General features: G+C 38.7%; 2 protein-coding genes across 2 annotated transcripts; one reads left to right on the top strand and one right to left on the bottom strand.

Annotated features, from left to right (window-relative positions):
- Window positions 1-1918: 1918 nt before the first annotated feature.
- Window positions 1919-7491, bottom strand: LOC115823073 (N-myc-interactor-like). Its single transcript, XM_030787080.1, has 9 exons — window positions 7305-7491; window positions 7144-7206; window positions 6374-6532; window positions 5922-6038; window positions 5207-5372; window positions 4240-4346; window positions 3898-4084; window positions 2449-2552; window positions 1919-2154 (listed from the first exon to the last, which is right to left on the bottom strand). The coding sequence occupies exons 1-9, from the start codon at window positions 7314-7316 to the stop codon at window positions 1954-1956; spliced, it is 1116 nt and encodes a 371-aa protein (XP_030642940.1). The 5' UTR covers window positions 7317-7491; the 3' UTR covers window positions 1919-1953.
- Window positions 7492-7825: 334 nt separating this feature from the next.
- Window positions 7826-21024, top strand: parp14rs3 (poly(ADP-ribose) polymerase family member 14-related sequence 3). Its single transcript, XM_030787537.1, has 25 exons — window positions 7826-7997; window positions 8195-8346; window positions 9158-9350; window positions 9734-9964; window positions 10285-10521; window positions 11470-13532; window positions 13683-13782; window positions 13988-14092; window positions 14449-14511; window positions 14941-15117; window positions 15250-15416; window positions 15640-15670; window positions 15782-15886; window positions 16082-16144; window positions 16374-16550; window positions 17026-17198; window positions 17415-17439; window positions 17638-17763; window positions 17996-18058; window positions 18223-18399; window positions 18505-18690; window positions 18793-19425; window positions 19827-19984; window positions 20188-20362; window positions 20696-21024. Exons 1-25 carry the CDS (start codon window positions 7826-7828, stop codon window positions 20989-20991), a joined length of 6048 nt encoding a protein of 2015 aa, XP_030643397.1. The 3' UTR covers window positions 20992-21024.
- The last annotated feature ends 925 nt before the right edge of the window (window positions 21025-21949 follow it).

Here is a 21949-nt window from a genome sequence, read left to right as displayed (position 1 = left end):
CTATAAACAGACCTTTCCTGTGAAGATTTGTGGTGATAAAGAACTTCAGAACCTTTTCACATAACTCATTCTGTCATTCCAATATATAAACTCATGAATGTGATGATGTGGGTAAGCCCACCATGAAAGCCCAACAGGGCAGAGCAGCAGCTTATGTTTGCAGCAGCATCATAGATAGTATCATCATAATTGCAAAATCCCCTTTTTGACTTCAGTCAAATGGTTATCTCTGGTAATGAAAAAAATAAATAAATAAAAGCCTGACAGCTGTGCTCTACTTATGCGTAACCCTTTACTTTTGTTTTGGTGTAGTCTGAGAATGAAAAATTCATACTACAAAATCAAACCCTAGTGTCCATCCAACACGTCTCAACGTATTGCCAACTCACAGCAAAACAAATGTCTGGAAACCACCTTTAAAAAACATCTTAGAAACACAAGAGATTAATACACATTGACGTGTAAATACCATACCTTTCTTTCAGTTTCTGTTTCTTTGAAAACGACTGCTTCTGCTCACAGCGCCACTATGACATAATGTCATTGGACTGTACAGGGAAGCGAACCAACAGGAAAGCACCTAGGTTTACCACTGTGTACCATGATCTACGTTTGAATTATTATTTCTGGTAGCCTTGTTTCACATTTTATGAACTACGAATAGACAATTTAACTTCTTACTAACTGGGTTAGACATTCTGAAATATTCCTAAACAGCCTACTGCCTTCAGAAGACCAACTGAACGTATTTCTTGATGTTAAGCATTGTTTGGGATATGGGATATTTATGTGTGAAATATTTGTTAATACATGTATACAGCTTTCATGACAATACGGTGGCAGGATTATGACCAACAACCAACATATAGTGAGATCAGTGCATTACTCCTGTGATAATGTGTGACCAAGCCATAGCATTCCAGTCCTTACAGACTTATCATTGAACTGTCAACTTTAGAGTTCAAAGCAGCTGTTGAAAACCGTAATCATAATTTCCTAAGATAAATATCCTGCTGAAATATTACTATAATTAATGAGGACCATTCAAAACCAACACAGAATCCGAAGCATTGTCTTTCCTCTTTTATTATGATTATGGGAACAAGAGTTAAACCAGGAATTTTCACGTGGCAAAATTCAATAATGGAGGGCTACTCCACATATCAACACTAGTTGTAACACAAAACAGTGGTGTTCCTGCTCTGTGAGATGGCTTTTGTAATCTTTCACCATATATGAGTTTGTGTGAATTTAAATGGGATGTATCTTCAAAACAGGAAAACTGTTGTTGTCCCTGTAATTCAGTAAAATGACTTCAAAGTCATTTTTCCATTGTGCTTTAGCGCCCTCTACTGTTTTCATACAGCAAATGTCAGAACATATAAGAACCTGAGCAATTGTTCAGCATTAAGATTCACTTCACATTTCATATTACAAAATCTCTTGCAACCTAATTCAACTATTGTATGTATTATTTATAATCTATCTACTAATGCATCTAATAATTGATAACTGACCATATTGATGATAACTGATATATGATAATATGGTAATATATATGGAAAATGATTTTTTTGAAAAGCAATATGTGATCTAAAACTTTTAATACCAGTTTTTATCAGGGTGAACTACATGCAGTATGCATATTCTAAAACCCTACTAACAGGGAGAGAGGCTGATTAAGGATTGACATCTGTTTGATGACTTTTAAACACTCAGTCTTTCTACTATGGCACACAGAGATTGTTCTTGAAGTAACCAAAAGCTGTCCATGATGAAAATCACAAATTTCTCCCCGTTTTCTCTCATAGGCCATTCCCCATTTAACCCTAGACTGAGCCATTATTATTATTTATATTTTATGAAGACATAATATGACAGAAAGAGTAAGATAGGACCCCTAAGTTCCATTTAAATGCTGAAGCTTCACATACATTTGCATTGGTTTGGTGCTTATGCCTCCATCTCAGAGAGGTCTTCGCTGAAGAAGGCTGTCAGCTCCTTCTTTGAGATGTATTTGATGGTCTCCACCTCTCCACCATAGTTGCTAGGCTTCTGGAAGTGGATCTCCAGGTGGTCCTGAAGATCCTCCTCATCCAACTCGTCTCTGATCCCATCCAGTAGGACTGTCCGTTTAGGCACCCCAGAAAATGTCTAGATGATATACCAGATTGTACTGTAAACAAGTAGCTCATAGTTATACTGTATTTACAAGTTATCTTTGTGTTACTTCTTATATTTCAACATCTCCAAGCACTAAATAACTTATTTTAGTTCTCCTTCCTGAAGGTCATAACTGTTTTTACTGTTTTCACGTTTTTCCATTAAATATAATCCGTGTTACACTATACCTTCCAAGCAGGAAGTTTCCACAGTTTTTAAAGGTAACTGGGGAATGGGGATTCACTCTGAGAAAGTAATTGCCTATCAACATCGATGCAGTCTTACCTGAAACTTCTTTAGCTGGAAATCATAACTTGGGGCAACATCTACCATCACTTCACGGCCAGCATTAACACAGTGCTTCCGCTTGAGAGACAAGTTCTCAGCAACTGAAGGGAAGAAAATACAGATGACATTTGAGTCCTACACTGCAGACAAAACCTTGTTTCCATGACAACACATGATTTTTCTTATACATTCATGAATCAACCTTTCCAAAGACAAGACAGACCAACTATAAATTGGTAGGCTATATTTTTTTCTCCTATCTGGATCAAAATAATACAGTATACACTACATCTTCAAAATAGAGCATTAAGGGGCTGTCCACACGACAACTGTGAAAATGGAGTCTCTGCGAAAACAGAAAAGTTTTGTGGCGTTTTGGTTTTTGGTCCACACAACAGTGGCATTTTCAGGGCCTGAAAATGCAGTCTTTTGAAACCAGGTTCCAGAGTTTAATCTTTTGAAAACGCAACCCTTACATCGCTGACAGGCGAATACAGAACCGTTTGAAAATGATGATGACATGGTCCCAGTTCACTCACTCGCTCTCATTCATTATCTAAGCTGCTTATCCTAATTAGGGTCGCGGGGTTCTAAAGCCTTTCCCAACATCCATTGGGCAAAAGGCAGGGAAACACCCTGGACATGCCACCTGCCCATCACAAGGCAAACACACAGACAAACACATTCATACCTAGAGGCAATTTAGTGTCTCCAATTCGCATGTCTTTGGACCGAGTGTGGTCAAATTTGGTCCTGGAGAGCCGGTGTCCTGCCGGTTTTTGTTTTCACCTCTTAGTTGCCTATGGATTTTCACCTTGAAAACAGGTGTGCACGCTCTTCAGCCAATCACAGGTTGTATTTAGTATGTCGACAAGAAAAACAGCAGGACCATGGCCCTCCAGGACCAGATTTGCCCACACCTGCTTTGGACTGTGGGAGGAAACCCACACAGACGGAACATGCAAACTCCACACAAAAAGAACCCTGGTCGCACAACTGGGAATCAAACCCAGAACCAGCTTGTTGGGTGGCGACAGCACTACCCACTACACCACTGGGCCACCCCAGCCCCAGCTTGCACATGGCTATTTATGTTTACGTGGTGTTCTTCTGTGGTGTTTGTACATTTGAGTGGCAGAGTTACACTGCACCTACTACCCTGGCATACATACATACATACATACATACATACTACAGCATTTTCACTCGTTTTTGCGAATCCGTGTGGACAAGAATGAATTCTCAAAATGTTGTCATATGGATATGAAACTTTTTGAAAATACAAAGGAAAAACGTCGTTTTCGAAACATTCCGTTGTCGTCAGGACGGGGCCTAATTTTTTACTGGTGGAACTGCTGAAGTGTCATTTTTCCAACATACTGAAAAAAAAAGCAGACTTCAAAAGAAAAAAAACAAAGAAGAGAAAAACAAGACCCACAAACTTACCTCCAGTGTTGAGGAAGGTGATAATGCCCGTGCCTGTCTTTTTATCATAGTCCACTCTGTCCACCTCTCCTCCACCTTGACTTGGCTTGGAGAAGCTGATCTCCAGTCGGTCCCTCATGCGATCCTCATCTTGATTCAGAGGAGCTTGAGAGAACTTGATTGTCCTCTTGGAAACCTCAAGATGCACCTGTGGACAAAATCACACATACACACTTTCACGCTTTGTGCTGAAAAGGTTGTGAAATGACACTCTATTTTACGTGGAACAGACCACATTGTGAACGTAAAAGGGACTGGTAAATACTTTTGAAAGGTTCCCAATCCATTACACCTTATCATTACCTCAAATTTCACAGATGGGCCCAGGGGAATCTGTCTTGGCTTCACATCCATCTTGACTGTGTCACAGGCTACAGAGCACTTGGCTAATCTGAGGATTTGGTCAGCCACTAAGAGAAGGACCAAACAAATCTGCTTAGTGCTCCTTTCAATTTACCTGCCCATCAATTTTTTAATCAGCATCAGAGAGACCTACATGACAGATTCTCACAGCTCAAGTTCTAATGACTAATGAGATTTATGCTCTGCAATTGTAATAGTTGAAAGAGAGTGGGGACAGTTCTCACAAGGGGTTGGTTGTTACACTGCCTATTACAGCTAAACTGTGTAATGATGTGCATATTAAGCGTGCAAATTTCACCTTTAGTATATTAATCTAGTTAGTTCATGTACAAATGTAAACCAGTATTATATACCTGATATTATACATTTTTAACTCATTGGACTCTCTAACTTAAGAAACAAAAAAGTTCAGAAATTTCTTGATTTTTGTCAAAACCCACTGAGAGAAATATAGACACAACCAACTCAATGTCTCACAACAAGCAACCCAGGAGTGGCATTAGATGCTACAATTTGACAGACTATCTTTGAAAGCTGATAACTTTGTGTTAAGTATGCTATGAGGATAAAAGTGATGCCTATTTCTACCAAAGACTTTAAGAATTCCACTAATGTTGTAATGAATTTTGTTAGGGTTCACTGATGCTAAGAAATACAAACAAGAGTAAAAAGCATGGCAACCATTCCTAGATTACCTTGTGTGTCTTTAAATCTTTAATGCGTTTCTCATTTGTCCTGAGATAACTCAGACTTCAAATCAGTTGAAATCATTTGAATAAATATATGGAAGATGCGCACTACTATCAGAAGTATTCTGATGAGAAGACCGTGAGTGGTAAAGTGTCTAAAAATGGCTAAATATCAATGATGAAACAACGTGATGACTGGGAGCATGTCGGGTCAGTACCTTTCTCTTCTTCAAAGGTGATGAGGGCTTGCCCACCCCTCAGAACAAAGGAGGGTCTTTGAGTGATGGTGAAGATTCCTTTAATGTTTTGATATTCTTCATACTCTTCTTCATTCTTGACCACCTCAGTGAACTTCACTCTTTTTTCAGGGATCACAGCTCTGATCTAGAAGAGTTACAGTTGTGTTGCTGTGTGGCTGAACTAAAATGGATCATGATTTCTCTTTTATATGATTTCTGTGTTTAGTTTTCATGTTATGTTCCAAGCTTTTAGTCTCTGCTTTAGAAACTCAGAGTGGAGGTCTTTTCAGGATAACAAACTGCTCTCAAGAATATTTTCCTGAACTATCTCTATACATAATTTCCTCCCGTTGCGCTCTCTAACGTACTGTATTTTAACTAAAGCCAAATTCTACTAAAGATGTTAAACATGCAGCAAACTGACATTAACCACACAATCATCTCATTCATATGACTGAAAGGCTGTCAGATACCCTATCAGAGTTACTGAAATGTTTTTGTGTTCAGCTGCTGAAAAATCAGGAATAATTTATTGTTCAAAATAAATTTAAAAAATCATTTTAATAATAATTCTATTCTGCACTTAATACATCTCCATCAACAGGTACTGATGCATATTTTGCTACTTAATTTTCTCATTTATTCAGAAGACATATCTGCCCTTTTGTCTGATATTCCTCTCAGCTGAACGTACCTTAAATCTTTGCTGTAGAGAAGTGGTCTCAGCCTGTTTAGCTTTGAGCTCCTGCTGCAATTTCTGGAGTTTCCTTGACAAATCCTGAATGGTCTTCTCAAGATCAGTGTTTTCCTTCTATGAATTTGACAACGCAGATTTACTGCCTTATTCCACGAAATCAAAATGACTGAATTTCAAAGACTGTTACTACAGCTTTCCCAGACCGAGGAAGCTGAATTTGTAGTTAATGAATGTAAAATAACTTTGATAGTAACGCTGTGAAACTCCGGTACAAACACATATATTTGCTGTGTAAAATATAGCGCCGTAATTACTGTCATACTCATGGCCAGTTCTGTAAACATGAGGGTTGGTAATCAGAAACAGGGAAATACTTTTTCTTTAGACCATTATGAACTCTACAAACTGATCAAGTTATTTCATACAAAACAATAATGCACCATGCCTACCTGTATTCCCTGCATTCTTTCAGAAAATTTTCCTTTAAGTCGCTCTTGAGCCTCAATTAAATCGGTTGTCTCCTTTTGGATTTGTTTCTTTTCCAACTCTGAGTCCATTTTTTCCAGTAACAACCTGGATTTTTCTTGGTCTGCTTTCTCACACCGTTTCTGTGAGAAATGTTGTTAAAATTGAGAACTGATGTAGGCCTATGCATTTTTGAATTGTGAGAGAAACTGCTGGTTATATCAGTTCGTAAGATGTCATAACATGTCAGAATGTCAAAAAAAAATATTGTTAATCACATTATGCACAGTTCTCAAAGACAATGGCATTTCCAAAATTTCTCAAATCCCGAAGTTAAAAATTGAGAAAAATACATAACCACGCCTTTATAACGACGAGTATTTGCATAATACCCACCATGCATTGATACACGAACAATGAATGGCTGTTTTTCAATATGCACTCTTCATCTTGAGAAACAGCCAATGGTTCGTTCAGGTGAGCCATGCAGTCCGTCTAACATAAGGCTATATATATATATATATATATATATATATATATATATATGTTTTCGAAGAATGGCAATTTTAATTCTGTTTCAGAGCTATCTTAACCATTGGTCACACGCTCATACACGAAATCTGAATTTATATGGTACTGCGCCCTGCGAAACACGAAATTAGGTAGAAAAGGGAAAGTAGTCCTTGCCATCTTGAAAATTCAACAGTTCCTTAACCGAATACGTTAGAGGAGTTAGTACGGGAGAAGCAAGTACCTTCCATTGGTCCAGTTCCTTTATAGCCTCGGCCAGTTTATCATTCTCTGCGCTGCCGTGAAGCTGTAATAATAGTTTAGTTATAAGATTAGAATTTAGTTCACCCTCTTGCACAAGTACATTGATTCGGTGGAATGAAGTCCTTTAACAGGAACACTTACCGTCCCGTTCATTTCGAAGTGCTCGACCGAATCTCCTTGAAAATACAAGAATACAGTTGCTCTCTATATATTCCACAAAAAGTTCAACGTTCACTGTCTTATTTTCGAAAAATCCACCTTAACTTTGATTGAGCAAACGGTTTGAAATATAATAAGCCTAACGCAGTGCAAACGCAACAGAAAAGTTGTTAAAACGATAAACACTTCCTTGAACTGGTTCATAGAATGTAGTACCACGGCCTTTAGATCCCAGAAATCACGTGAATCACAGAATCAAAAGTGAAAGTTAGTCCAAAACACAATCTGGTTGAAGCGCTTTCAGCTCAATTTCAGTGCAATCGTCGTTTGATTAAGGGTCCTCTCAGATAATCCTCTAAAAACCCATTCGTGAGAGTTTGTCTGTTTTGTTTTAGTTTTGTTTCTTTATTGACAATACGCCGATTTTTCAATCATGGCCAGGTAGGCATCGGTCGTAAAGCGACTTGCTCTTTTAATGATAGGTTAACGCAGTATTTTAGGACATGGATGAGAAAACATTGGTGCTGGAGGGGCTCCCTGATCATTTGGATCACGTAAGAACAAAGTTAGAGCTATACTTTAGGAATAAGAGAAAGTCCGGTGGGGAAATCAAGGAAGTTAGAGAACACCCTGAGGACACACGGAAAGCACTGCTCGTTTACATCGATGATGGGGGTGAGACAGAAATTTACGATAAAATTATGCACATTTGAATGTACCGAGGAAATGTCCAACATATAGGCTTCCATAATTTAGTTCGTGTAAATAACATGTCTGTATACATGCATGTCCCCGTTACATGTTAACTTATGTTTGTACCTCGATGAGTTCAAGGAGTTCTTGAGGAATGTGTCTATCTTTTCCGTTCTCAGATCTTAAGAGAGTGCTTGACAAAGGGATTCACAAAGTTGATTTAAAAAACAAAGGATTAGCTGAGTTAAAAGTAAGTCAACTGGAGGACGGGGGTCCCAAAGCTAAGAAATGCAAACCTGCACTTTTACCTAAACCCAAACTGCAAAAGCAAGCCTCTGGAGATAAGGTAAACTTATTTTTTTTAATTAAAATGATTTCGACACTATGTAAATGAAGCTGCATAACCTGGTTTGCTCTAAATATGAGATCCAGTTCATTCATTGCATTCCTTTCACTCCAACAGTAGTTCCTAGTTCAAACACCTAGTTCAAACATTATCACAGCTCATCCACATTCACAGACCATAGGCACTTATCTGCCCCCTGTGTTTGAAAGACGCGTACTAGTGTCCGATATTACACTAAATGCGCAGTGCTGCGAGTTCATGTAGAAGTGGAGTTGAGAAATTCTGTATTAAAGGGCTTACCCTTCATGCTTGACACAGTCGCAAGATTTCGACCACTGTCAAATGTTACAGTACTATATAATGCCAGATACATTTATATGCAGCAGAAGCCACTAAATCCTATTTTTTAAATGTCAAATTTCAGCTTTCGCTTATTATGCGGCCTCTTTCCCGTAATTTCACAATAAAGAGATAAATAAAGCTGCATGATATGGTAGTGTTGAAGAATGTTTAGCATTATATATCTAATGTAATACAATATTTTTCTTTCTTTCTTTCTTTCTTTCTTTCTTTATTTATTTCTTTCTGTCTGTCTGTCTGTCTGTCTGTCTGTCTGTCTGTCTGTCTTTCTTGCTTGCTTTCTTTCTCATTTCAATTTTTTACACTTTCATTTCTCTGCGATGCAACAGCCAGCATCAGAAAGTGACACAGGTATGCATGTTTTTTTCATTCAAAAAACATATGGCGATCATCTCAAACACTGCGGGGAGCATTCCGTTGTTCACTGAGTAAAGAGCAATGTAATGATCGTCTTCCAGGGTTAAAACATTCCGAAGAGACAGACAATCGAGTGGACGTGCTTCTAGTGAACAGCACCACGGAGATTGACAATGAAACCCTCACACTGTATTTCGAACAATTCACCGAGGATTTTGAAATCACCAAGATCGGAAAAAACTGCTGGACAGTGAAACTAGCTAGACAGTCAGGTAATAGATATACTAACTTTTATTGTCTGTGATTAACATATTCTCTTACATTACCTCACCGTCACAGATGAATGTCTTGTACGGCATTGCATGCATGCGCTATGACTCGGATCACTGGTAGGAAATACGTCCAGAGAAAAATTTGGTTGTGAAACGACTGTTTTTATGACATTCAGTTGTACAGGACCAAAAGACTTAAGAGATTTTTTGTGAGGTCAGAGTTGAGGTAATATTATAGAAACATCTGCAAATTTTCTGAAATAAAGATTATTCAGTTCAAACTACAGACAGTCATGATTACTTTTCTCAAAATCACAAAAAAGGGAAGATTTTAGTCTGTCTGAATGACTGGCAACCAGGCAATCTGAAATGTTGTCTCTCAGATTTGCAGGCAATTCTGGACAGGGAAAGACATGAACTTGGCCTCTCCGTGAGGGTTTACAAACAAGAAGGAACATGGGACCCTCGACGTTTCATCTTAAGTGGATTCAAGGACAGCTGCAAATGCGAAATTATCTCAGTGTTTATCAACAGCTGCAGTCAAAGTGCGCCACACACTTGGGAAACAATAGATGATGAAGAGAGAATCATTGTCACCTTCAAAAAAGATATTGGTGGGCTTACATTCAGTTTCATGCAAAGATAAAGTCTTAGGATCCACCCAAGAGAGCAACAAGAGCACACTCCTTGTTATATAAAGACAGTTTCTATAAGCCTAACATGCTAGAATTCTTCTCAGCAGTGGATAGTTTACATCTACGAAACTTTCTCCATTTATTTTAAAATATTGGTCTGTTTCTTGTGACTTAATGATTATCTCATGAGCTCTAGGGATATTTTAGTCTTACTTTAAGTACTCTTGTCATGATGCATTACAGAACAGTGTTGGATTCAAATTAAGCAAATTCTGATTGTTGTGACATTATTTCTATAGATGTGGAATCATTTCTGAGAAAATGCTCCTCAAAGAAGTTCAAGGGCATGGAGATAGGAGCATCCCGTTTGGAGCTCACAGATTCTATCTTGGTCAAAGGAGACATGACTCGGATTTCAGAGGATGCCTTATTCTTATATTTTACCAACAAAAAGAAGAGTCATGGAGGAGACATTAAATCCTTAATATGGGTAAACAAGCATAAGAGTGCAGTCATAACATTTGAAGACTGTAATGGTAAGTTTTAATTCCTCACATTTACATCAATTTTCTAAAATATTTGTGTCTTTTTATTGACTATAATCTTATTGTACATAAAAAGTTAAAGAACAATTATTTACAATTTCAGAGTTTTGGTTAATGTTGTCTGCTTATGTTTTAATTAAATGTTAAAAAATGTTGTGAAAGTAACATTTTGTGGTAGGTAAGACCTTGCAGTCTCAAACAGAGGTCATAACCACTCCAAGGGGTCTTATTTTTTTTTGCTGTACATTAGTATACTTTACTTTTACATACTTTCACTGTATATAGTTCTGTTTATTCCATAGCTATGTGCCAGACAAATTAGTCAATTTGTTTAAAACAGCTTCCGCGACAAATCTTAATTCCTTTTGATAGAATGTTTTGATTAAACTATTTATTTTGACATCTGTGTAGCAACCATGAGAACAAAAACACATGCTTACCACCCATTCAGACTCTATAGTAATAACTTAGCCATTAGATACATTTAGCTAAGGCATGTTGCTGCATTATTGTGATGGACTGGTGACCTGTCCAGGGTGTTTCTTCGCCTTTCGCACAATGAGCGCTGGAATAGGCTCCAGCACTCTCCACGACCCTAATTAGGATAAGCAGCTTAGAAATTGAATAAATGTTGCTTCATTTCCAACAAAAGAGCATATAATGTCACTGAATCACATAACTGTGTTTCATGCAGAGTGATGTAACAAGGTGTGAAATAATAGTCATTAATTAGCTGTAATTATGTAAAGAGTGATTCAATGTCATTACATGCTCTTTTTTACAGAATTTCAAGAGAGGAGATTTGGGGAAAAAAAAAACTTTTTCATGAACCACAACTGTGATCCATAAATGCCAAATCTCATTCATTACACACATATTGATTTATTTAAGTCACAGTCAATGCAATGCTTATGTGTGCTTTCTATTGTTCTTTGATAGTGGCACACCAAGTGGTAGAGAAGAAGCACTGTCCTTTTAACACGGAGCTCAGCACTTCACTGCTCTACTCAGGCCTTCAGAAAGCCTTGACTGGAGAACTTAGGCCCTTGTCAGCCATTCCCACAGATATCAGCATTGTTGTGAATGAGGATCTTATCAATTTTATCAAAAGAAATGAACAGTGTAAAAAACTGTTTCAAAGCCAGCTCAAAACCATTCATGCAAATTTGCTTTTTGACAAGGCCACTACATCCAATGAGATTGTGCTGGGGATAGCAGTGGATAGACAGTCTTTGGCTGCACAACGCCTTAGCTCTACCTGGGAGAGTAAAGCCAGGAGAGAAGCACAAAGTTTTCTAAATAACTACTGCGTATCTGAATTGGCAGCTGAGGCGGAGGTCTGGAAAAAGATTGAAGATGACTGTCAGAAACTAAATTCCCCTGATACTGATGTATTCTATCATAAGTCAAGATCAGCAATTGTGGTTGTGGGCTTAACGAACACAGTTAATGCACTTTTTGACCTGATCAGGAAGCATGTAGACACTGCAACAGAGGAACTGAAACTGGAGAGGAACACCATTGAGAGAAGTATTCAGCTGAACTCTCTAGATGAGCTCAACTTGATTGAAGGTTTACTACATTCCAAGGTCACTGACGTAACAGTTTCCAAAGATGAAGTCAGTCTGAGCTTTCATCTGAAGGGTTTGAAGGACAGTGTGATTGTTGCAGAGCAAGTCATTCAGGGTTTAGATAAGCAACCAGTGAATCTTTCAGAAACAATGGTAACATTCCTGATGTCCCTACACCTAAAGAAATTTGAGCAGGACTATTTTGCCCAAAACAACATCTCAGCTTCATTTCTCAAAAGCAAGGATTCTCTTCAGATCCTTGCAGAGACAGAAATGATCCAGAAAGCTGATCTAAAATTAAGAGAGGTTCTTAAGGAGGACGTTATCCATCTTACACCTGATCAGACAGCTGCAGTGAAAAGTGAAAGCTGGATGAGCTTGATTGCAAACATTAAAGATGAAATGGAATCTAGCCAAAATGACCACAAAGTCCAAATCACACCATCAGAAGCAAAGATTGAAGTATGTGGATTTTCAAATGTAGTTGCAGATGTCTCAAGGAAGCTGAAAGGATACCTGGAAAATAAAACACCAGCAACTGAAGATATCCCTCTAAAATCAGTGCGAGAAGTAGAGTTCATAGACACTTGCATGAACTTGTCTGAGATCCCAGAAGTGAAGAACCTTGGTGTGACCATTCTTGTTTGCAGAACACAGAATTCCCCTTGCCTTAAAGTTACAGCTGCAAAAGATAAGATTAAAGAGGCTGTGGAAGCAGTAAAGAAACAGCTGGTGTCCCTCATAATGGAGACACAGACATATTCCAAAGCTGGACAGTCTAAATCGTTGGAAAAACATGAAGCCAACCTCAAGGCCAAAGCCAAGGAATTTCAATGCAAGCTATATCTTTCAAAACAAACTGGCAAGACTGGAATTCCAAAGAGTTTCACTCATAAAGTAGGAAGTGTAACTCTGACCATCATAGAGGGTGAAATACATCATCATGTTGCTGATGCTTTGATTTGCCCTCTGAACAACAACCTGGCCTTTAATAATCCCGTTGCCCAAGAGTTCCTCAAAGTTGGAGGTTCACAGATCAAAGATGTATGCGACAGGCGCCAGAACGAGAAACTGCTAGTTGGAAGTGTGGTCTTGAGTAACCCAGGAAAACTTAGGGCAAAGACCCTTATATATGCTTTGTTGCCCCGGTGGGGTCTAAGTGGACAGCCACTAGATTCTCGCCTCCTGCAGTTAGCCATATACGACAGCCTTCAGAAAGCAGAGGATAAATCCTGTGTTTCTGTTGCTATGCCAGCTCTTGGATGTTGTGGCTTTGGATTTCCTGTTAAACAGAGTTACATTGCTGTCAAGGCAGCAATAGAGCAATTCTGCCGAAATCACCAGAATGCACCAAAGAACTTAAGAAACATATTCGTAGTAGAATCTGATGTGAAGATAGTGGATGAGTTCAAGTCTCATATGCAGCAGTGGGTATGTTTCCTCATCTCTAAACTTGTCAAAGCAGTTTGCCAAACTCTACATACATTGTAAAAGCTAAAGCAAGAATTTCTGGATTTACCCCATGGAACTAAACCATTATTTTGTGGTGAGTTTGGAATTTTGTCTTGTCACTTTGTACAGGGCTCTACTGCAGCCACAGGCACTCCAGCTCCCTCCACAAGCATTATTTCTCAAGCTTCCCTGGCAGCTCTGACACTAAAACACGGATCAGACACAAAAGGTAGCTGCATGTGATCACTTAAAGATAATTGTTCATTATAATATAATGCTGTGAAGGAGGATCATGGACTAAGGGATACCTTTCAATATAGAGTGTTTTCTAAGCACATTTTATTTCAGTTTGATCAATTACCCTGCGTTGATCCATCAATATCTGGCACTATATGTCACTACTCAACTTTCCGTTGCTATATTTTTACATGAAGTGACAGTGCATGGAGTGACAGTATCCCTCAAAAATGGAGATATCACCAAAGAGACTGTGGATGTCATTGTTAATTCCAACAGCAGCACTTTGGACCTCAACACTGGCAAGTATCATTGCACATCAGATGAAGTCATTATCAGTTATGATAATAGCTATTTTTCTATTTTAAAGTTTCAAGTTTCAAGTTTATTTAGAGCCCAATATCACTGTTTACAGTCTCAAAGGGCTTTACAGGCCACAACAGTCAAAATCCCTTAGGGTGCATGGAGTTTTACTCTAAATAAAGCTAAGTCCATACTTAAATCTTATCAAGACATTTTTATTGCTGTCCAAAGTCTATGCAGTGCATTTTGACTAACTGTGATGAAGTTAATATTGCACAAGCGTTGTTGTACATCGGAACTGTGTGCCTTTATCTGGTGTGACGCTTTACTGCATGTCTCTCCATTTGTTTGTCAGGTGTCTCAGGTGCCATCTTGAAAGCAGCAGGCAAATGTGTGGTAGAGGAATGCAAGAAGCATGGTAATGTCTGAAAACACAGCTGACATTAATGTTGAGTAAAATATAGTGACAGGTTTTAAAAGTAAAAGTACAACTAATTGTAGTGTATGCAAGAGTCAGGGTAATCAGGGTAATCCTGGTACCCAAGAGTTAATATCAGCCTATAATCCAGTTTACCTGCTTTGGTAGCTCCTTGGTTGTTTCTGAGACCACCTTTACGGAAAAATTCACCAATATTTCATCATCCTCCTCCAACCTTTAAAACTTCTCTGTAGATGTTGGTTTGAAAGACTACACTGGCTGTGATTGCTAGGTTGCAACATTTTAACTACAGGCATTGTAAGCTGAAAACAGCATTAGCTGGGAGTTCACAAGGCTGTGATGTGGCCAGAGGATCTGCAGTGAAAATCTTGCGGTAAAACTGACTTTGTGTGGTACTTGTATGGCCAGGTCCCCAGAAAGGAGATGGGGTGGTGATGACAGGTGGTGGTTTGCTTAAGTGTAAACACATTGCCCAGATGGTTGGCCCCCAAACTGCTGAAGACATCACATCCTCCATACACAAAGTTTTACAACTGTGTGAAAAGGAAAAGACAACCACAGTGGCTATCCCTGCTATCGGGACAGGTGAGGTCACAACCAGTCAGATAAGACCCGGTTAAGGGATTCATTAAACTGCACTGATATAAAAATAAAAACAAACAAGCAAATAAATAATAAATAAAAACATTAATGGACTTGTCTGTGGGTTTCTATTAGGAAGGGGTGGTATTGATCCAAAAGAATCAATCAAAGCTATTCTAACTGGACTGGAGAACCATTTGTTGCGGTCGAAATCATCGAGCCTCAAGGAGCTCAGGCTAGTGGCATTTGAGCAGAGGATCTTTGACTCATATCGTGATTATCTCAAAGAAAGAAATAAAAAGGTATCTTTTCTCAATCATTTCATTCATACATCTTTTCAAGGTTTCTCTACATAGTAAGTTTTACTCATGACATACAATTTTCAAATTTACAGCGTTTTACTTATACTCATGCTGCTATCATATTGAACGAGACAAAATATCTCAAAAATGCTGAGTTTTCAAATCCCACTGTAATTAAATATATTTTAATTGTTTTGTTAAGGACACCCCTACAAGACCCCAGTCATCTCATAACACACTCCCTCCAAATCAAGGTTAGAATGATTCCTACATACCTAAATCAATTTTTTCTATATTGTAATCACTGTAACCTCTGTAATGATAAACAACATAGTGCATGAACCCATCTTTTCTCTACAACCCAGTCAAAATCGGTGGCGTCAGAGTTGAGGTGAAGAAAGGAGATATCACCACGGAAACTGTTCGTGGCATTGTGAACACCACCAACAGAGATATGAATTTGAAAGGAGGTCTGCTATTTTTGTTTAATTATATGTGTTTATATGTTTATTGAATTAATCTCTTTGAAACCAACACACATACGCCAGCTGTTAGATGTAACAGTGTAAGAACTTTGATGAGCATAATATGTGAGGGGGAATTTGTGTGCTCTTAAATTTGCGCTTTAGAAAAAGTAAAATGTTGTCTTCCTCCCATTATTCAAGGAGTCTCAGGGGCTATATTCAGAGCAGCAGGAAACAGTGTTGAGCTGGAATGTCAAAAACACGGTGAGTGTTAAAAACACAATGACACATCAGCTTACTTCTGAATAGCCGTTACAGCATAGAGGAGGAAGCGGTTGAATACCTTTACTATCCTTTATTTTTCCATATTCCTCCTGTGCAGGATGATTATTGTGTTTAGGGTATCTGGATGAAAAAGCAGATCATTTATCATGCTGAAGTTGTCACTGTGTCCCAAAGACTCATTTCTTCTATAATATATGTGTTTCTAAAGGTCCGTTGCAGGGTGACACAGCTGCAGTGACAAGTGGTGGCAACCTGCAGTGTGACTTTATCATTCACATGGCAGGGCCTCACTCCGCTGCTGAGGCCAGGTCACGGGTGAAGAAAGTTCTGGAGCGTTGCGAGGAGAATAAGATCACCACCGTCTCTCTCCCAGCAGTGGGCACTGGTGAGCAAGTCGATCATTTAGCGTAGCTCAGCCTAAATGTTGACTCTAACTTGGCACATTCAAATGTGCTCTAAAAGTATGTCTACACTTACTCATTTAGCTGCCTCTTTTATCCTTGGCAAAAAAAGGTTTTTAAAATGATGTTCATTCTTATTCATTTAGGTCATGTTCTTATTTAGGGCAACTTACATTTATTCATTTGTATGTCTGAGGTCACACAGTTTTGAAGTACTGTAAATTTGCTTGAGGTTCAAGCTAATAATCGTCCAGTGACTGGACTGTTTCCTTTTTCACGAGGCCATTAGTGCTCACGTGTCTTGACACACATTCATTATTTTTAATGTATTAATTCTCATAGATAATTCACCATACATCCTCAGATATGATAATGAACATTCTTGCGATGGCTCCGTAAAATGAACTTTCATTACACATTTTATGTGCTGCACTTAGCTAGTTTTCTCCCTCTATAAAGGTGGAGGTAAGGTTAAAAACGCTGAGGCCATTAGTGCCATGCTCCAAGGTTTTGATGATCACCTCTCACATCGTCTCTCCACGGAGATCAAACTGATCTATGTGGTCATTGATCGGGATGAAGTCCTGCAAGAGTTTCTCCAGGGTCTCAAGCAGTGGACTCTCAACGTCCAGGTAAAGACCGTTGTCATAGAAGCTTTAAATACACTGAATACAGGTCTTCACATTTTGATGTGTGATGAAGCACACTGAGGAACCATGCATTACAAAGTTGAGTAGAATTTTTGGAAAATCTAAAATATTAGTTATAGATCAATTATACAAACTACAGATTTACTTGAATGCAGGATTCGCGCTTAATTTACTTTGTCATGATGGTCTTCAAATTAGAGTAAGGATGAGGAAGAGGAGGAGGAGGAGGAGGAGGATGAAGAGGAGGAAATGGAAATGCAAACTGACAGTTCTGCTGATACTGTCACTGACTCAGAGAGTGAAGACAGCACAAGTGGTAATAACGTGTTAATTAGAAGTCATTTTTTGAACTTTATGACAGTACACCACTGAAAATGCTTTGCAATACTATATATATATATATTCTGTCATGTTGTTTTAGGTGTAACAAATACAACGGAAGCAATGATCGGTCCATTGAAAGTCAAAGTTCTGTGTGGTGATATCACCAAGGAGACAACAGAGGCCATTGTCAGCAGCACAAATACAACCCTTAATCTGAGCACAGGTAGGGACCCCCCCCTATGGAGGGGGTGTTTAGTATTGATTCCTCATCAGGTTAGTGCAGTGCACTATGGACTACACCCTGAAGTGAGCATTACGAATAAAAAATAATCAAAGGGCCCAATCCTAAAATATATCTGAAATACTTACTTATATTTTAATGAAATTATGTACATTCAGCATTACTCTGAAATAACTGCTGTACTAACTGATGTTTTTGCTGGAAAACAAATCAGGTGTATCTGGGGCCATTCTCAAAGCAGCAGGACAAACAGTGGTGGATGAGTGCAGTGCCCTGGGTATGCTTTCAATGCATTTTATTCCTTTGGTATTGTGCTCCCCTTTTTCTATGATAAAATGTACAGTTGAATTTGATAATGTACAGGGTGAATTTGATAACTGACTACATGTTCACTATCGCTGCCTCACAATTGCTTTAACCTTTTAACTACAACCCCCAAAGGTACCCAACCAGATGATGGTGTGGTTTTAACCAAAGCTGGGAATCTTCCAACCAAAAATATCATCCATATGGTTGGGCAGACCACTGAGATAAACATTACCAAATGCATGTACAAAGTAATGCAGAAGTGTGAAGAAAATAAGATTACATCTGTTTCTTTCCCAGCACTTGGAACTGGTATGTCAAGCCAAACCACCTAATTGCTGTACACAGATGTTTATTGTTAGAAAATATTTAGATATTCTTTAATATCATCTGTTGTAAAAAATTTTGTCTTCACAGGTGCAGGAAACTTGGCAGCTGCTGCAGTGGCACGTGCAATGATCGATGCTATCGCCAACTTTTCGATTGACTCACCAAAATCTCTAAATAATGTTCATATTGTAATATTCCAAGCAAACATGCGGTGCGATTTTGAGGATGCTTTGAAGAAATTCAAGAGGATAATTCCGAAGCCGTCAATAGCTGGTCAGTTTTATGTCGGGTATTACATAACATCAAAAACTTGATTAACAATCATATTAAGAGAACTATATCATTAACCTTTCTTTTGTGAATTTCTATAAGCAGGAGCACACAAACCAACAAAACAAGCACAGTCACAGCCAAGCAACACCAAAGCCAAACTGTGCCTTGCCACTGAGACAGCTGCTATCAGCTTCCCCATTATGGCAGTGGAGATCTATGGAAGTTCTTCTGCTGACATTGCTAAAGTCAAACAATACATAGATGATCTCATCTCCGAGGAGTGCACCAGCAAGTATGTCAACTCAAAGCATCTCGCCAATCTTCCTGAGGCTGACAAGGAAGCTATTGTAGCTCTCAGCCAAACCAACCAAGTACACATACTTGTAGCTGCTCAGGACAAGCTTACAGTGTCAGGGAAGAAGGATGATGTCTTGGATGCTGTGCTTAAAATAAACGTCTTCACCCAGAAAGCACAGCAGCAAGAGTTCCAGGAGAGTGAGGAAAAAAGAATAAGGGAAACACTACGTTGGGAAGTGGGTGCAATAGAGGCATGGAAACCACTGGATTCCAGTATTAGTTACCAGCTTGAGCTGGCCTACCACAGAAGAGAGCCAAAGCACACATACCAGTACAAAGGGAAGACCTACACTGTGGACTTCAAGGAAATGATGCGGACAGACAGCGGAGGGAATCAAAGTAGAGTTAAGAGGACTTTGTTGGCTGATTCTGATACAGGTATGTGCACATAAAGAAAATATCTAATTGGTTATATCATAGCTGGCCCTTACTATACGGTTTATGATTTTTGATAAGACTCAGACAAGCAACAATGCTCCATCAGTGAAATAAAAGATTTAAATGTCACCTTTACCTTCATGATCATAATCATTTGAACAGTGTTTGTGGACATGAGGTAACGTAATAAATTGCATATGCAATAGAGATCTCTTTGTAAAGCATGTCTGTTTTTAGCCATCTTTCTGCTCCAAGCTGCCCTGTGCCTTCAGCTGTTTTTCTTAATGCTACTTCATTCTTTAAGGCTGGCCTTTAGGCTAAATTCAGTGGACATTTCAAGAAATAACATTAAGAAATTAAGAAATAACAGCACTGACATTCTGACTGTCTCTCTTTTTCAGCCATCATCCAGCCTCCTCCAACATGGACTAAAATGGATGGAAAAGACTTGAAAATCATTATCCTTCCTTCAACTTCAAAAGAGTACCAGAAAATAGAAAAACACTTTCTGGCATCCAGCAAGAACCCACAAGACCCTAAAAATGTCCAAGTAGTGCAGGTAAACGATTCCACCGCTAACCTACAGTACAGTCAGTCTTTTTTTCCCCCCCAGGTGATCATTGTTTGCATTGTTGTCAGTTAAAGCTGACTGTTACATTTTGAGCATCCCAAGTTATGAATCCTACAGAGTGTTTTATTCCTTTGTTGGACACTTTCTGCATAACCCGTAATATCGGATTCTAAATTCGATTTACCTCGCAGATCAGTAGGATACAGAGCCAGGGACAATGGCAAAGGTATGCAGTGTTGAAACAGACTTTGGATAAAAAATACCCAAATCAGGAAAATGAAAAGATCCTTTATCACGGCACCACAAAGGACATATGCGAGAAAATCAACAAGAATGGCTTCAACCGGAGTTTCTGTGGGAGAAATGGTATGATAATTCTCTTTTGCTAGAAAGGAAAAGAGCATTACAAGATCAAATTAACCATCATTTAATCAAATTCGCAACTAAATCTTTCTGATGTGCATGCTATATAAATGGGAATTATATCTTTCTGTACTTGCTGTTGAAATGTCCCTTTTGATACAAGTGTCTGCCGAATGAGTGAATACAATGTAATGTAAAGGAAAGAGTCAAAAAGACCCAAACAAGGCCACCACTGATTCTAGTAATTCCCATGACTCTCTCCATTATGACAGTAACTGGCTACCTCAGACACACATATTGTAGAATCATTGCTCTAACCACTCTTTCCTTTTTCAGCCACATATTATGGTGACGGAACATATTTTGCCAAAGAATCATGGTACTCCTGCCAGGACACATATTCGAATCCAGATGGCAGTGGCCTGAAGTACATGTACAGAGCTCGGGTCCTGACAGGCTCTCCTTGCCTTGGGAAGCAAGGTATGAAGGAACCTGACCCCCTGGACCCCAACAACCCTCGTGCCGGTTTACACGACTGTGCCGTCGACAACCTACAGCAGCCTTTCATCTATGTGGTCTTCGTCGATGCTGGGGCATACCCAGATTACCTCATTTCCTTTAAGACATCTTGATCTGGTTTGGTTATACTCTTTGACATGTTCTCAGGGTGCAAAATATATATGCAATTTCTTGTGGACTTTTATAGAAATCAAAGTCTTAGGTTACCTATGACTAATAATTAATTCCACGATTCACCAGCGCTACAGGTTGAAAACTGTGCAACAACTGATTAAGCCATAAGACTGGCTAAATAATGAAGACGGTATGATGTCTGGTTTACTGTTTAAGATAATCACATTCCAAAACTGGCCTTAATGTTTTTCTCTTATAGTACTGTGTGAGCAAAATAATCTCATAATAGCATTTGTTGCAATCTCTACTGTTATTCTGGAAACTAAAGTCAACTAAAACAATTTCTCAAGAAAACTCAAGAAACAATAAACACACTTCACTGAAAACCACTTTCTGTCAGTGTATGACTGTATCCTATGTGAGATATTACTACATATTATTCAGAAACAGAATCAGAGCTGTATAATATTCAGCACACCTTTGTACTTTGTGAACCATTTTAAGGTACTGATAGGATATAGTAGGATATGATAGGGTCCAAAGAGGCCATGGTTCTTAAAATGAGCTCATGTGTCTTTTTCTCCTACCATCATGAACTAAACAGAACCACCTGTTTGAGCTGCCTATTGAAATACACAAGATAGAGACCACAGAAGTGATACATCAAGGCCAGATTCGTGAGGAAAAAGAATACTCCATATTCTTTTCCATAACCATGACATCATAAAGGTATCCCTTTTGAAACATGACTCCTCTCACGAACACTGCAGCAGGGTGCCTCTTCACGTATTGCTTGCAGTAGCATTTCATCAACTGTACATTTAGATTTTTATTCCAAATAAGATTCCAGTGGTTAAAAGTCAGAGGGAAGGTTTACAAAAACAGTTCTTAATGTTCCTTTTGTCAATGATTCTGGGTGTTTTTGTATATGTGTACTATTCATGTTATAAGACAAGA

Source organism: Chanos chanos, chromosome 10, assembly GCF_902362185.1.
Source record: "Chanos chanos chromosome 10, fChaCha1.1, whole genome shotgun sequence".
NCBI classification, from domain to species: Eukaryota; Metazoa; Chordata; class Actinopteri; order Gonorynchiformes; family Chanidae; genus Chanos; species Chanos chanos.
Note: the sequence above shows the minus strand (reverse complement) of the source record. Positions and strands in the feature narration are given on the sequence as shown.